At 40.3% G+C, this 17,674-nt stretch overlaps 1 protein-coding gene across 2 annotated transcripts in view; it reads right to left on the reverse strand.

Annotated features, from left to right (window-relative positions):
* Positions 1-17,674, reverse strand: part of mettl15 (methyltransferase 15, mitochondrial 12S rRNA N4-cytidine) — a 49,519-nt gene that overhangs the window by 9,088 nt on the left and 22,757 nt on the right. For both annotated transcript variants that reach the window (XM_077519095.1, XM_077519096.1), the window contains exons 3-5: positions 11,636-11,772; positions 2,229-2,420; positions 1,285-1,463 (exon numbers count right to left, since the gene is read on the reverse strand). In XM_077519095.1, coding sequence (XP_077375221.1) covers positions 1,285-1,463; positions 2,229-2,420; positions 11,636-11,772 — 508 coding nt within the window. The remainder of the gene's footprint in view (positions 1-1,284; positions 1,464-2,228; positions 2,421-11,635; positions 11,773-17,674) is intronic.

A 17,674-nucleotide genomic window follows, 5' to 3' on the forward strand; every position in this document is an offset into this window, starting at 1 on the left:
ACAACAATTATTCACACGCAGGTTCACAAATATGAGCACTTCAAGTAACCAAGCATGCATGATTTTGGAATGTGGGAGAAAAGTGGAATATGCAAGGAAATCTCACATGAGTAATGCAAACTCCACAAAGAAATGGCCAAGCTCTCAAACAGTGAATCTTGACCGTTAGGCAGATGTGCGAGGTACATGTGCCATCATACAGCTTCGAATTTGTCAATGTGACATTTTATTTACGAGTGCAAGGTCGCACCACATCCACAACTTTTATCCCCACGTTATGCCAAACGTGTTTTAGAAGGCTGAAAACGTGATGTGCTTGTAAATACTGATTTGAAAATCGTTACATACGTTTAGTGTACTTTGCACTTGAAATGTATACATTTATTTTGTTGAATCCAATCTTTGTTGTTGCCATTTTTTTCTGTTTCTACACTTGTTATGTAGTTTCTATGGACACTAATCAAACTGCATTTCCAAACACGTGACTGAGGAAACTGCTGGACATTGTGAAGGCAAAACTATCAGGCTAATTGAAAATGTGCGTCGTGATACATAGCTTATATCATCAATCAGTATTCTTTGTATTAATTTTAACTGAAGAAAACAACTTGAAATGTTTTCTAAAGCCAAAGGTAATTGCAATAAAATGAAAGAAAGGAAACAAACTCAGCATGAGTAGCCGGGAGAACAAGTCTGAATTTCATGTTGTTTATACATCTCACAGTTGAATTGGGTGCAGGTGCACAAGCCAAATTTCATAAATGTGTTATTTCCCCTCAAATGACATATTTTTCTTGTCAGCATTTATGGCACAATTGGTCACAGAGCCCCGGTGCTACTTGCTTCAATAAAGGCCTATTTGGATTGTTTCGAATAAGCAGAGGCAGTGATTTGCTGTTGCTCTTCAAAAGAGATCAGACGGCTGCTCTTACCCACACCTGTTCTCCCAGGGTGACGCTGACGCACATGCTGCTCTGTGCTATAACTATTGACTACATTTTTACTCATTCAGCACCTCAAATCTTGGAGGCATCTAAACAACAACAACAACAAAACAGATGGTCAATCCTATGCTGTGCTGTGTGCACTTGTTGATGTTATGATGTTTCTGCATACATGCAAGCAAGGAGATGAGGGGGAAAGACAATTGAGTGAGTTACTAAGATCATTGCTCAGGGATTCTGACATTTCCGACTGGGAAAAGGGCTTTGAACTCAACTTGTGGTTTATTCCGTTACAGCCTTCAGAAAATTGTAGGAATTAATCAGGTTAATGTCTCACTACCTGCTACCACACTTGCAAGCTGCTGCGTCCGGGTGATGGGCTGGACACGGCGTGCCTCCACAATGGCTGAAGCTATTTTCCTGGCGTGTCTCTCCTCACCATATGCAGTGAGGATAGAAGCAAGAGCCCGTTGATCTAAGGTATTCACCACGTCAGCAGCACAGGGCATGTCGGAGAACCTACGCACAAAGGGAAAACCAATTAAAGTTGGCGACGTCACGTCCTTGCTGACAGCATTGAATCCTGCTAAGGTGTAAGATACAGCCGAAAACCTTTATGACTGATCGTCATCATGACAAGGATTTGTGAAGAATCAAAATGATGAATTGTGATGAGTTTATGTTTGGTGGGTGAAAGGCAGGTGTATTTGTATTTGTATTTATGTATTTATACGTAAAATGATTATTTACAATAAATGTATATGATAGATGAGCATGGTAGTAATAACTGGTACCAACATGAATGGCTCTATTTGAAGCGTATTCAGACTTCATTGAAGTTTAACATTTTACTGTTGGATGATTTTTTATTTTTTATTTTTTTTAATATTAACATTGATAGTTAGGTGGAGACAATTGGTTTGATGATTTAAAAAAAAAAAAAATATATATATATATATATATATATATATATATATATATATATATACACACACACACACATGTATACATTTACATATATACATATTTATCTTACTTTCCGATCTATATTTTACATTTAATATATGGAAGAAATTCTGTTGCTTAATCAGTATCAGGTTAACAGTCATTTAATCATTGCAGCGTTGTTTTTAAACAAATTCCCTTTTGTGTAAATCTGAATTAGGCTTATGGGTCCAGATCTCTTCTGAATGTGTTACTTTTTTTTTTGTTTTATTTTTGTCCAAAATATTCACTTTGTATATGTCTGGATACAAATTTTGTTAAATAATGAAAAGATTTCACCTTTCTCCATCCATTCTCATGTCCAAGGGCCCATCCTTGCTGAGCGAGAAGCCTCGTTCTGCATGATCCATCTGCATGGAAGAACAGCCAGCATCCAACAGGACAGCATCAATACTGCCCGCTTTAACGTCGATGCTTGAAAGCAGGGCTTCAAGATCGCTGAATCGTCCAAGTAATGGTTTTACTCGGCCTCTAGAGAAAGAAGGTCATCATCAGGTAATTGTACATTTGCATATGTTTTTTTTGCAACATGACGGCAGCCGAAAATTTACCACAAAACACAGTGAAGTTTGTTTTTATTACCATGATCAAACATCTTAGACAATCATCTCAAAGTCTCATGAGACAGAAAACTCCCCGGAAATTACGTGTACTATGGCGCCGCCGCCAGGTTTTCGTTTTATGCAGTGGTGAGAGGAAGAGTGCGTTGTTTTTATAGCGTGTCAAGAGTCTATGTGTACAGTGTATGGAATCTCTTCCACTTGCGATAATTTTCAAGTCGCCATCCGGGTGCATGGTACCATAAACCAAATTTGCCCAACGCTATTTTTGGTCGCCATTGGCAAGCTGGCAAACACTAAAGCTCAGCCCTGATGAGTTAATGCTACAACTGATACCTTTCGTTTTGTGAAATATTACTGTGATGCATTTTAAAATCATATAAAGGAACAAGTATTTACTGCAAGTACCAACTAGCGATGGATATTTTGATTCTGTTATATTGATATACCAATAATAATGAATATCAATTGGGTGCATCGATACTAATGCACTCCGAGAGCTCACGTTCAGAAATTCTGAAATTTGTTTAAATGTGCTGTTTGGTTATTTAGAGTGCCACACTCTGAGGGTGCCCGAAGCACATCCTGGCCACTCTGACTGGGGTCACGACAGGGAGTCAAATAGGCCAAGATGGAAGCCGTCCAAGCATGATGTGGTTTGTGGGTTGACTGGGGATTTGAATGGATTTGACAACAAAACGTTTATAAATTCAAAAAAGGGAGCACACTCTGCCTCAGAACACTCACAGTCTTAATCTGAATGCTATGTAGAGATTGGAGTTAAGGACAAGGAGTAAAAATAAGGTTTCCGTTTTGATATAGCACTTTCGTTAAATGTCAGTATGGCAGCATAACAAAACTCTTAAAAACGTCTAAATCAGGTAACTTTTGTCTTCACTTCATAGTGTGTCTTGGATGTGCATCTTGCAGTTGTCTGTGTGTCATAATTTCTATTTTTTGTTGGTCCAATCAGATATCAGCTTCCATGTGTTGCTATATCAGTGTATTTCTACTCCAAATTAAAGGGCCCGTACATTAAGCAAAGTGTGTATCTCGGCGCAGTGCATTATGGGTAGGACGGCTAATAGTCGCCTACCAAACTTTTCTTGAAAATCAGTGGGAAACAATGGAAGAAGCAATGATTTGGACCATTTTGACCGCTGGAAAGTTGACGATTTATTTATTTATTTTTATTTTTTTAATTTAATCTATTTTTAACATGGATAGCATGTCGTTTACTGATTTTCCCCTGCTGGGACTCTAGTTAAGTGCTAATATTTGGCTGAATGTGTGCAATTTACTGGGAGTCGGCACCAAGGAGGAGCGATAAGGGGCCTGAGGAAGAGACAGGTAGGATCTTTCTTCATTGAGGGGGATCAAGGGGCTGGAAGCAGGTTCTAAATGACCGGTTGCAGTCACCTAGCGTAGTGGCTCACATACCGCACCTAGCGTAGTGGCTCAAGCTGATTGGACGATGCGACATTCGACACGTTTGTTTTAACCAATCACGGCCAAGGGTGAAAATTTCAAAATGTCATATCCGTTCATGTCGAAGGGGGGAAAGGCACGAACATCTTACTAGCTAGAAATGCACGAAGTGCCCCTCGCTGTTCAACATTCAACAAGGAAACGGTGAGTCATGCGAGAACAGAATTAATTGCAGCATCCATTAGTCCATGTTAGGTTTGTTTGTTAGCCCCTGCGTCGGCGCTGGCTTCCTGGTTTCGTCACAGTTGCATATCCCGCCCCCAAACACAATGTCTCTCTGTGATTGGTCCGAACCACGAAACGGTGGTTATCTGCGGGAGCGGTACAAGATGTATTCTCCAGAGTTTGTGAACTCACAAATACCGTGAGAATTCATCTTGCGAGAGCAAGGTTAACGCCATAAACACCCCACCAGTAAAGATGGAAACCTCCCGCTAGGATCAGTTGTAAACTCATTCGTCAGTGTACTAACACTAAACACGTTAAGACTGGTGCACAGTATAGTATTATTACACCACTACACTTCAGAGACACAGAGACATGCAGTACCATTTATAACTGTATTTGAATTCATGTTTAAAGTTTTGCACATCTTCTAAAATGAATGTATAGTACTGCAACACAGTGTTCTGGTCTTTCTGTGCCACAGTCTATTTATTTAGTATTAAGACTCCACAAGCTGTTAGTTACTTGCTGAGCCTAGATTTAATAGGGAAGAAAAACGTAGCGGCGCCCACTTTCCATTTTTCTGCTCTTGTACATTTCAAAAATGAACATGATATTCTTTGGAAGCCTTGTATCTGCTTCACCTATTCTATTAGGACTTTCCAATAACTGACAAAGCAAAGACATGTACACTCAGTCACTTCCTCGTGCAAGCATGGTGAGATCCTCCAGCCACACTCATGAAAAATTCATGTGACCTTTTAACATTGTGTGATCAAAGATGATGGCACAAGAAAGCAACAGGAGTAACCATCTTTATACTTAAAAAAAATAATAATAATCCTCTGCATCTTTTTCTACCAATTTACCAGCGGTTATCACAGTACTGACCAATATTAATTCAAACCATCAAAACTTCCAGAATAAAAGTCTCAATGTTCAGTTCTCATAACCAAGCAGTTGCCTTTAGGAATAATGACTACTGCTGCCAATGGTATGGAGGGAAATTACTTCTTACGCATACGCTGAAGGTACATAATAGTCGGGATCGGTGCGGTGTGTATTTACGTCATTTGTCTATGCGACGCACCGATGTCTGGGCCGAAGCCACAGGGGGTAGGCGTCTCACATTTGGCCGACGTCGGATTGGTGTATCTCGGCCTTTATGGCCAAAGCCAGGAATGAGGTTGGGAGTACAGGACCAGACCCAAGACCATTGGGATAGAGACTGGTATCATAGATAAAGCACGAAATTTTTACTTCATGCTCCATAGACACATAACACACAAATATTATTACTAACTCACCAGCAGTTCAGTTGGTTTTATTAAATGTGTGAAGGAGTGTGGTTCTACAAGCACACCTGTTCCATATGTAAACTAACACAACTCTATATCGAATAGAGTATTTTAAAAACAAACGTACCTGAAACAAAGTGCAGCACATAAATACAACTAAAACATCTAGGACATAAAACTAACAGAACAACTGCCTACAATACGTGGCTAATCTGTTCCCAGTGCCAGACTGTTGTCTGATATTTGGTATTCCAGATCAGATACTACTGAAATACATCCCCCCCAAGGAGCTGTAGAAGGACATCGGAACATCTAAATGTACCGTGAAATGTTTGATCTTCTACTTTTTCGCCTCGTGCTCCCACTTGCATGTGGGTGCTCTGGTATCCACCTTTATCCTCCAGCCTATTCTGTTGTGGACATTCTCTTCTTTATTTTTTTCCAGAACAGCCTAGCTTCTCTCTTTTTTTTTTTTCCTTAGTGCACCCATATGCACGCTTAAATAAATTTTCTTCTTTATAAACATATTTTCAGCAGGGGCAATTTCTGGTTTAATGTTTTGTTTTTTTTTTTGTTTTTTTTTTAAGTTTTCTTACATTGTCTTGGAATATAAAATCACACATATCTACTATACTATAATTAAATATGCAGTGGTCGCGTCAATGAAATTTGAGCTTCCGTTATCGTCAATCCGTCAATAAAACAAGTTATATTGCATTGTAAACCATCATTCATCATTCCCTCAGGAAAAAGGCCGTCCCCGCCATGGTATCCATCATTGACGAACCTTCCGTCAATATTGAAGGAATGCCCACCAGCTTTCACGGACTGTTGGACCTTCCGTCGGGAATACCCTTTTTTTTTTTTTTTTTTGCAGTGCGTCAAATGGAGATCACTAATTGGCTATTTAGCTAGTAAATGCAAATTATTCCACCAGATGTTACAATGTGATACAATGCAGCCTGTGATAATTGGCAGCATGTTTATTCATAACAAGATTGTGATGCCTATTTCCAACTCTGCATGGCAGACAGGACAGAAGTAGGCGTGTCTGTCATTGGCGAATTACATTGACAGACGAAAACCCCCTTTCGTCAAAGCTTAAGTTTGTCACGTTTTTTTTAAAGTTTCCAGTCAATCGTCAACAAAATGGGTGCTCGTCATGGACGGATTGACAGAATGCCCACCTCTGCAAATATGTGCGTACTTAAGGTGAAAGTTACTAGCAAGATTTGAATGTAGCCTCACTCAGAAATGGATGCTTTGATCACTTCGCTGATACTTGGCTAATTGGAGCAATTAGAAAGCTATAAGCTAAGCATTTACGGTAACTTCATGTCATCCCAACAGACAGCAACTATATTTTGAAGAGAATGAGCCTTAGCAGCCGGAAGTTAACATCCCACTGGACCCCAAACACACAAATTGTGAGTCCATTATTTTTCTACGATTTAAATTTAAACTCTTAACTCCCACATAAAGGTGATAATCCATCCATCCATTTTCGTAACCACTTGCTCCTCACAAGGGTCACGGGGGAGCTGGAGCCTATCCCAGCTAGCTTCGGGCAGTAGGCAGGGTACACCCTGAACTGGTTTGCAGCCAATCGCAGGGCACACAGAGACTAACAACCATGCACACGTACAAGCACACCTGGGGACAATTCCGAGCGCCCAATTAAAGGTAATAATACTAATTTTAAAAAAGGGCTATCATCTACATCATGCTTTGAAAATGTTGATAAGAACCTAAAAATATGCAAAACAGTTGCATAACAATTTTAAATATTTATTTCTTTATGTGTGTTAGACACAGAGTTGGATACATAAATGCCTTATGTAAGGTCTTGTATTATTAAAAAGGACAAGTTCTAGTGGTGTATGTGTTAAGGTCCAAGTGTGGACTCGTAATTACTTCAGAGTCCTGAACTATTTATGGTTGCAGCATCGACCAGTATTTTTATGGTGGCATCTTACAGGATCAACTTGAGTGGAAAATGTTCTTCAAATATATCATACTAAAACACACAAATTTAAAGTTACTGCACCATCAAGTATTTAATTGATATGGATTGTATTTCAGAGGCTCATAACAAGCCATCACTGCACTATATAATCTGAGGACAATGGTGTTCAAAATACTGCTGCTCCTCACAAATCATGCCAGAAATACTCCCCTGTGTTGACCTGCTCAGTTCCGTTACCTGCGTCACTGAAGCCCGAGACAAGATGCTGATTGATTGCTTTCAGCAGGGGACCAGTGATGAAAATATCTTCAATCCAATGAAGGAAATAGCAGAGAAGGTTATAAACATAGAACACGCAGATAGAGACTCAAGTGCTTGTTCATATTTGTGCTACCTCAGTTCATACCTCAGTTCAGCTAAAAAATGTTCGAAAATTTATCTGTGGCCAGTCTGTGCAATAGACTAAGAGCAACAATCAAAACTCGCTCGCATGCACGCACACACTGTACACAATAGCAATGAATAGAGTGCAGTAATTTGAGGACAATTACAGGACTTAAATATTTGAGTTTTAGCTGTGCTTTTCTGTGGAATCTTTGTTTTTCCTGTTTAGATCACTAATCACTTATCAATCTGAAAAAGGTTTTCCAATTATTTTCTCTGCTAAGAAAGTTTCAAGAAAACTTAAAACGTGATAATTTTACTGTTAAAAAAAAAAAGTGCGAGTCAGAGGGCAGATGAATTAATTCGGATAAAGGTGCATTAGGTAAAGTTTCTGTCAGGCAAGAGAACTCTTATTAAAAAGCCACTGATGAGCAACAAATATATATTTGGTGTCTCTGTCCCAAGAACCTATCTATGCAGGATCTTTAGGAAGCTTGCAGTCAGGTGTGGGCATAATTATTGGATCCCTGGTCATGTTGCAGTGGACGAACCTCCCACCATGTTGTGAGACAGGATTCTTGTTTGGCCTATCCACTAAAAAGTAGCCCACCATTTTTTGGTGACTGAGAGACAGTATTGAAAAGCACAACTTGCTGCAGACAAGTATATTCTGCTAGGGAACTTTATTAATGATAACATGGGCAATGACAGTGAAAAGAACCCCTCAATCTCAAGTAGCTTTGATGCAGTAGATGTTTGGTGTATTTACACTGATTTAAATGGAGGTCAGTAGCCGGGTTTACATGGAGACTTTTTTTTTTGTCATTCCGATTGAAATCATTCAATCAATCTCAAGGCTCATTTTTAGAAGTGTGGTAGGTACCACACAACAAATAAGCCTTGAAGGTTTTCTCTTCTGGTATGACTTCTTTAGTCCATCAACCTGGAGAGGCTTCTTCAGGTCTTCAAGAGTTACAGAAGGGTTTGCTCTCGCTTCCCTGAGTAGTTTCCTCTTGCCTTTTGCCGGGATGTTGGAGGGACGCACTGTTCTTTGGAGGTTCACGGGGGACCATGGTGCTTCCACTTGCGGGCCAGTGAGGCAACAGTACTTATTTGGAACAAGGAGTGAGCCTACAATGAAATGCCTACCTTTGTCAATCTCTATGTTGCTCTAAAATAGTAATTCGTAAAGTGATACAAGACTTAGAACTCATTTTCCAGTATTGGATTAGGCATTGTGTACAAAGAATAAAAGTGCAAATATCTCTGGCACCTTATTCCCTGAATTTTCTTTTAAACAGATTCAGTATCAAAATAAGAACACACTGTGGAGAACGCCATTATCCTGGTCACGTGATTGTGGTGACGTATCCCGTGCGTAAACGAAAGCCGGCTTCGGTCATTTCAATGGGAGTTCGCTGATATAATGGGAAAGAAAATGACCCTCTTCGATCCCAAATACTGCGCCAATTCGGTTCAGAGTAAAATCTTCAGCACGTCCGGTATCATGTCATTCCGTGTGGGGGTGGGCCCATAGGGGGTGGCCGCTCCTAATGTGGGCTAAAGCGTGCTTTGCACACGACGTGTATCTCAGCTATGCAGAGTAAAAGTCACCCGGATGTTTACCATCCACTCCGACTCGCTGACGGCTGGATCTGCCAGTTTCATCCAGCTTTCGGTTGGAAACTAATCTTTGGCGAGTCCTCCGTGGCTGTACTGCTTTTGAAGGAGAGCTTTTTTACTGAAAGGCGTAATTCCATCTTTGATGTCCGCCGTGCGACTCAAAAATTCCTCGTGAGTTCTTTGCTGTCACTGGCAGCCATGTCATTCACTGTGTATTTTATGTACGCGATAAGTCACGATAAAAAATATTCATAAAAAATACTACAAAATCATAATCGCTCAACATAAATTGACATTTTTTTCAGGGAAGAGTTGAAATGAACCATTTCACAGAATAACTGGTTAGTTTTTCACAAGTCTTGTGTTCCTTTAACCATTGAGTGGCCGCGAGCGTCATCCAGGGGGCTGTAAAGTAATGTCAGTTTTGCAATTCTGGGTCACAAGGCCTGCGGAAGCTTTGTACACATGTAGCAGGGTATTTTTAAAACCAATATTCCCCACCCCACTGTGTAGAAAAAAAATCTGCCCAGACTGCCTCTAACCTTGCCAGCACGCTGAATTTTTGCGGTATTTGTTCACAAATACTACGAGAATCAGTTCGCATCAACCTTTTTTTTAGGTCGGACCGATCAGGCGTTGCTAAGGGCACGACGTGCAGCTGTGACGAAACCAGTAAGCGCTGGCACCGAGGGAAACGAACAAACCCTCTTCGAGAACACTCTTCGGGAAGAAGAGAGCGTATCGCGGATCACTCCAAACGAATGTCGTGGGAGAGGGAATAGCTACAGCACGCGTCGTCTCGCTATTGAGTTACAACGGTCTCAACGGTTTCATGTATCTTTCTGCCAATCACGCTCATTTACAATAGTTCAATCACCCCAAATCAGAAACAAAATAGATCCCCACAAATACATGTCAATGTGAAAATAAATCCTCTTACAGACGAATGGACGATGCAATTAATTCTGTTCTCGCAGAATTTCAGTTTCCTTTTTGAATGTTGAACAGCGAGAGACGGGTCGTACATTTTTATCTTGTAGAGATGTTCGTGCATGAAGTATAACATAAAACTGTTTTTCTGAGAAAAGGGGTGTCACATTTAACATTTACCGTGGGCAAAACCAAAGCACACCAAGCACACACCGGAGCCTGCCAATAAGATGTGTACAAGAGACGGAAAGAAAAATAAAATGCTGAATATAATTCATGTAAGAGGTTACTTTCACAAACAAGCCGTGCTTGCACTTTCTTTGGAAATAGATTTTTCTTGGGCTTTACAAGAGGTTTAGTCACACTGGTGCTTTGTGATTTGCATTGAGGTTATGCTTTCCTGAAAACATGAGAGCAAATACAGAAGTGGAGAGAAAATCCTCCAGCCCTGGTGGACGATGCACTGCGTAGGCTGCAAGGGCCTTTTACTCAGGCTTCCAATAATATTGGTTAATTGCAAGATTTCTCTAGCTTCTCTCAACTTGCATCATGAGTAGGCGTCGAAGAGTTTACAGCGGGGGTATATTGCTGCTGACAGAACAGTGTTTGGAAACTCTCTCCTAATTGTCATTCCCTGCTCACAGGCACATTTTTCTTGCAGATTCCCTTGAGAGAGGTTTCCCCAGAATCTACGTAAAAGGATTCCTTCCCACGCCATGGTCTTCGGAACATCTCATTTTCATCCTCCCTCAGCTTGCTCATGAGCACGCATTCTTCCTGTCACCGTGGCATTGTGTCTCCCTGTACTCTCACTTTCATCCTTTCAATGTTTTTTTTTTTCTTTTTACTCAAACACCCCCCCTCTCCGATCTTATAGATCCACCAAGGGAAGTAAAATCTCCCTCACACTGTGCAGTCGTGGGCCCATACTCTGACAAATGACATGCTCAGCCCACCAGCTCTGCGTGGGGAGGAAAAGGCTGTAAGTTAAGAAGGGAAATGGACTTGATTGGACGAAGTAACTCAGTAACCAATGAGGTGCATCTGATTGGACTCGGGCAAGTAGTGAGACACACAGTAAAAATTGCAATAATATATCACACCTACATATGTTTGTAGAAATGACCACGAACCAAACACTGCTCAAAAAGGTGAAGCTGTCCAGTCTCAAGTTAAAAGGGTAAAACATTAACCACCATCCTGTATAAACATTTGTCTAGACAGTTAGGAACATAGGCTTTGGCTTGTGGTTAGCTGTAATAAATCACTTACTGGTTTTCCTTTTCTAACTCTTGCGCCAGGGAAATTGCCGTGGGATCCCGGTCCAAGGCCAGGATTGTAACATCAGAAACCGCTTTAAGTATTGCTTGGGTATGACCACCGCCACCAAATGTCATGTCAAGGACCACCTACATGAGAGAACATGGAAAAAATTCATTACATGCTACACATATACAAAACGAAATGTCTTTTTATCACAGGATTTGTATTTCATGCAAATGTTTCATTTATGGTGCATATCTGAGGTCATATGTTATCTACTAGACATTATAAAAACTTCAAGTAATTAAATGTAAGTGCAATTTACAGAAGGTTGTTGACTTTTCTTGGGAAGTCAACTTGAAGTGAAGTATGTGCCCAGCTTTTTGTCAGCCCACAAACACCTGCCACTGTCCTGTTAGTAGGCGTAAGCCATGCCTTAAACTTGATTTAATGGAAGAGACCAGCGTGACTTCACATTAAGTTGGTCAAGTAAAGGAAGCTTTTAGGTCTTGTGTCCGACTTAATATATATATATGTATATATATATATATATATATATATATATATATATATATATATATATATATATATATATATATATATATATATATATATATATATATATATTTGTGCGTCTTAAACATGATTTACAACATCTCCAGGTATTGTTGATACGGTATGTGGTTCTGAAAAAACTTGGTGCACTCACAAAAATAAAATATAAGTGGTGGTGAAATGAGCCATGAACACATTCCTCTTCCATAACTTGTTGAAAAATCTCTGGTGCAGCTCTCAAAACCGCAACAGGTTAAACAACAATAACAATATTGGTACCCTCCTATTAAATAAAAGTTCAGAAGCTAAAACTGATGAGAATAAAATTTGCCAAAAATATTGACAAGCCACAAAGATGGAAGAATATCCTTTGCACATTGATATTGAGAGGGAACTGATGATTTTTGCTCACATCAGTTCTATGACTGCAGACATTAAAATGAAACATTCCCAAGAACAGAACACTGTACTGATATGAAACATTAAGGAGGATCAGAATGTTCTGTGGGTGTTTTTACAGCATCCGGCACAGGTTGTCTCTGTCTCACATCGACAAATGCACAAATCTCATTTGGAATTACAAAAGTCATTTGATTGGAAGGATTGCCTCAGAGGTTGTGTAACAAAATATTAAGTCACTTTACCACAGGCCAGTTTCATCAGTTTGCTTTGAAAATTAATTCTGTAGGGTCACAAAAATAAAGCAATGTCTGATTGTCATTAGCTACCAACGATATATTTTATATGTACGATATATATTTTCTCATTTTCACTTCTTCAGTCACCATTTTCAAGGGACCAAATGGCCCTGCTCGTTTCACATTGATATGTAAATTGTACAAAACTTCCTCTGTTGTACCGGAATGAATTATTAACTGAATTCTTCTTCTTCTTCTTCTTCTTATTGGCTCTCAAACACATTCCACATTAAAAACAAGATTCAAAGAAAAACTACGCAGGATTAAAACAAATAACTAATTTACACAGGGCTTGGTGAGTATATGATCAAGAATCGTGGCATTATTGTGAACAGCTGTTAGCATATTTACTCAATCAGATGCAGCGGTAATATGCATAACAGCACACCACTTAGAATCAACCTTATCCTGCTCCATTTTCATTTGCAAGTTGAAGAAGTAATCATTAAGTAAAAGTAAGTAAAGAATGACTAAACCTACAGCTAAATGCACAGTTGATGGGCAACCATGACTTGGCTATTTTGACAAGAGAAGTTCCGCACCATCGTTTTGTGGTGGTATGTCCAAAGCAACGTGGAGTAAATGAAGCCATTGTGCAAGGTATGTTCTTATAAAACACAAAAATCCTATTGATTCATTTGATCAAGTATAAGTAAATGATGTGGAAATCATGAAAATACGAGTGGTGTTTACACAGCTTGCCGACGTAGCATGAGCAGTTTGGCTGCTACTAAGTAGCCGTGCAGCCACCGGACTAAAGCAGCAATCAACCGTGTCATCTTTTGATCATGCAAGTAGCAATGATTTAGCACCATGTAAGATCCTGACTCAAAAGTTATGTTTACATTTTAGGGTATATTCAGTATTCCTGTGGGGTCAATTTTTAGTAGTGCACTGTGTTATTTTATATTGTTCTATGTTTGTTGTATAACTGCTGTGCCCTGGTTTGGTGCATGTATGTTGGGGTGTATGTACCCCAGTGCATCAGAGGGTAGCCTTCCATTTCCATCGGGTGGGGTGATTGGTCCCCGTGTGGTTTGTGCATAGGTACTAAACACCAGCTCAGAGTATTGGATACTTAAATGCTTAAATGCCATGAGAATGTTCTGTTATTTAGCATTTAGCAAATCTCACGTTGATGAGGAGTTCTATCAGGCCATGGAGGATAATTGCTGGACGGCTTCAAGGAAATTCTGGTTCACAAGCCAGTCTCTTAGAAGGGAGAAGCAGTACACCATCAACATTGTGTTTAGTAGGATTAGGGCTCAAGAAGTTGTGAGTGGCTGGTGGAAGACTTCGAAGACCTCCCAAATTTCGCCGACACGTCTTTATGAGTAAAAGGAGTCTGGTGACTGAGGTGGCTCCTCTATCCTGGGGTTGAGGTCACTGAGGTGGTTAAAAAAGCTTATGTGTGACAGAATCCCAAAGGTGGAGGTGATTGTAATTTTCGTCCTGGTCATGCTAGCGTGTGCATGCGAGTTCACCTAACCTACATATGCATTGTGGACTTTAAGAGTGTATTCCAACGTGTCCCTCAGAGAGTCCTGGGGTGTGGTCCAACATTATGGGGTACCCCCATACAGACTATTCAGTCCATCTGCAACTGGCATCAGAGTTTGGTGTGCACTGCTGAGAGTTTGATTCTGCCGAGGCTCGCCTGTGTCACGCTTTGATGATTCTGTTAACTTTTATGAACAGAGTTTCGAATGGTCTAGTTTTTTTTTTAACCTCAGTGTTAGGTTGTTACTTTTTGCAGATGAAGAGGTTTAGTGTCAAGTCAAGTTTCACTGGGGCATTTTGCAGTACAGTGTGAATCAGACGTGATGAGAATCAGCGCCTCAAAATCTGAGACCCATGGTCTGGGCTGAGTTCTTACATCGAGTCGAGGAGTCCAAGCATCTTGGGTTCAAATTTGTGCTGCCGTTTCAAGGTGAAGAAGGAGCTGAGCCATAGTGAAGCTTTCACTTTACTGGTCAGTCTACCTTACTATCCCCACCTCTGGTCACGGATGGTCACCTCTGAATCGTGATCAAAAATATGTCTCCCTTAAAGATGAGGTGAGGAGCTCAGTCATAAAGTGAGGGGCTCATATTTAAGCTATTGCTCCTCCGCATCAAGAGGAACCAGATGAGGTGACTCAGGTATCTGATGGAGGATGCCTCCTGGATGCCTTGCAGTTATGGTGTTCTGGGTGTGTTCCACTAGGAGGTGGCCCTGTGCATAACCCAGGACATGCTAGAGAGTCATTTTTGTTTTTTTGTTGTTTTTTTTAGCTGCCCTGGGAATGCTTCAGAATCCCCCCTGGAAAAGCTGAACAAAGGGTTGAGAAAAGAGAAATCTGAACTTCCCTGTTTAAGGATGTTGTCCGTGGTACCGAACCCCGGATAAGGAGTTTTTTTTATGGTTTTCCTTTAAAACTACAAACTGTGACTTAAAGATCATTTAAAAAGGAGATTCAATTCAATGAATGGATATTTCTCCTCTAGACATGCTCTTTTGTTTGCAGACAAATGTTTTTACAGCATAACCAACATGACACTATAAAGATGATGTCTCATGACCGAACAATTCATGTCAACTGTCAGACACCTGAAGACAAAACTATTTTGAAAGAAAAATTCAGACATCAAAACTCTCTCTAGTTTCCTCTACTACAAATACATGCTACAAAAGAAATAGGAAAACATAGTTGTCTGCTTAATTGACTGATAATGTCACATTATAACTGACAAGGAAATGCTATCCATTCCTCACAAAAACATTAAACATGTCAATCGATAGTGACGTGGAAGGTGGGCTGTGTGCGTGAATGTGTGAGGAAAGAAATGATCAATGGCGGTTCCCTCTCCTTTTCAGCGCACAGCAGCAGACGGGGAGGGGGTGTGGGCTAGTGGGATGAGTCACACGCATAATGAACTTGCCTGTTGTGCTATTCAATACAAAAAAAGGAAAAGGAAAAGCAAAGAAGATTGGCTTTTATAAAACCAGATGACATACCATAATGTGCCTATGAGACAAACTAGTTCATGACTGAAGTGTGCAGTACTTGTCACAACAATGTTTTTTATAGCTCATGAGTAAGACATGTCCAAAAGAACAAATGTAACTTCTGTTTAGTTTACTTATGCAAGTGAAGAAAAGCATGCAGTTTGTATGGGGTTGTTTTCATTACTGATAAATGTGGATTCACATAGAAGCCATAATTGCACTGATTCGGTAAACATTTTTGATATTGTTTGACCCTATTTAACACATGCAGCAACACGCACACACTTAATGTTTACAAGGCCATTTATTTTACTTGCTTCATCCTGGTCAAGCCATCAGATGGGCAGACCATGTCTGGCCTTTGTGTTGATGACTGACACCAAACTTTGGAGTGAGTCATTCACATTAGTATTTCATTGGGTGGGTGCCGCTCAAGCCAATCTCCCCTTAGAAAGTTAAATATTGGAAGTACACCGTCGGTGTCATATTTTCCCAACATTTTGGATGATATACAGGTTCTTAATCACGCTGATTGTAATGAGTATTTTCTTCTTGATAATTGTGTGTGTGATATCTACCTTTCCCAGCAGAGGGAACAGGAGAGTTACAGTATGCGAGTGGTGCAGTGAGGCTGCAAGGTGGTATATTGCAGGATACTTCAGTAGTCACCTCACAGCATCATTAAAGGGATTGTTCCTTCCCTAATTGCAAATGCCAAATTCGGGGTTTGAACGCAATTCAAACTGTGATGTGTGCAAAGTCTAAATTGTTCAACCTCCAAAAAAAAAATTTTTTCACATAGGAAATAATGTAAATGCAACTAATCCGTTCCCCAAGCTCCAAAAAACAGAAATTTCTTATTTTAATTTCTATTTATGTAAATAACATGTAGACCCTGTGCAGTATTTAAACAATAAAAAATATTTGCCATTTTTGTTGTGGTGTGATTGCATCAGTGGAAGAAAAATGCTATGTTAATGCATGCTTTAGACCGGTTCATACAAGTCCACAACTTTCATGGACCGCAAACTCAGCTTTGGGTGTTTGCCGGACAGGAAATTGGGCGTCTCGCATTAAGGTAAATCCGTTATATTAAAAAAAATAACAGTTTCAAACTGTTTTTTTGGGGGAGGAAAGCTAGCTATCTACATAGCAAGACATGAGTCGGACAGTTAAGACAAAAAAAAAAAAAGAGCTCTGAATAAATTAAACATGACAAAATAAACTATTTAAACACAAAATGTACTCCATGGTAGGAGAGCGGCAAAGGCCATGGTAGAAGTCCCAGAAATAATGTCCAAAAAGCATATCGATGTGACAACAGGCAAGCGTGGCTATCGTTTACAAATAGGACTCTCTCTATACACGGTTGTTCTCGCGTGAACTCAACTCTCCAGTGTGAACCCCCGTGATCTTGTGGTCTGGCCGGTGCAGATTTCCAGACACGCAACACAGGCGGTGCGGGCTGTGCGGCCGCCATACGGACAGCACACCGCGTCCGCTCAGCAGTCATTGTGAATTGGGCGTTAGCATCTTGACATGCGTCAAGAATCCATCGTAAACAGACTTCACTTTTCGAAATAAAACATATTAAAAGCCTCGGCTAATCAATTACCGGAAGTACAATTTTTTTTGTTTGTTTGTTTGTTTTTTCAACTGTGCTGCTGCTGCGGCCGGTCCAAAGTGGCTCACGGCCTGGTACTGGTCCGCGGCCTGGTGGTTGGGGACCTCTGCTTTAGTTCAGTGCTGATGTTACATTGGGCTTATTGTTGGACTACTAAGGGGTCCTTGTGCGCTGTTTAGCATC

The sequence above is a fragment of the Festucalex cinctus genome, chromosome 4, assembly GCF_051991245.1.
Source record: "Festucalex cinctus isolate MCC-2025b chromosome 4, RoL_Fcin_1.0, whole genome shotgun sequence".
NCBI classification, from domain to species: domain Eukaryota; kingdom Metazoa; phylum Chordata; class Actinopteri; order Syngnathiformes; family Syngnathidae; genus Festucalex; species Festucalex cinctus.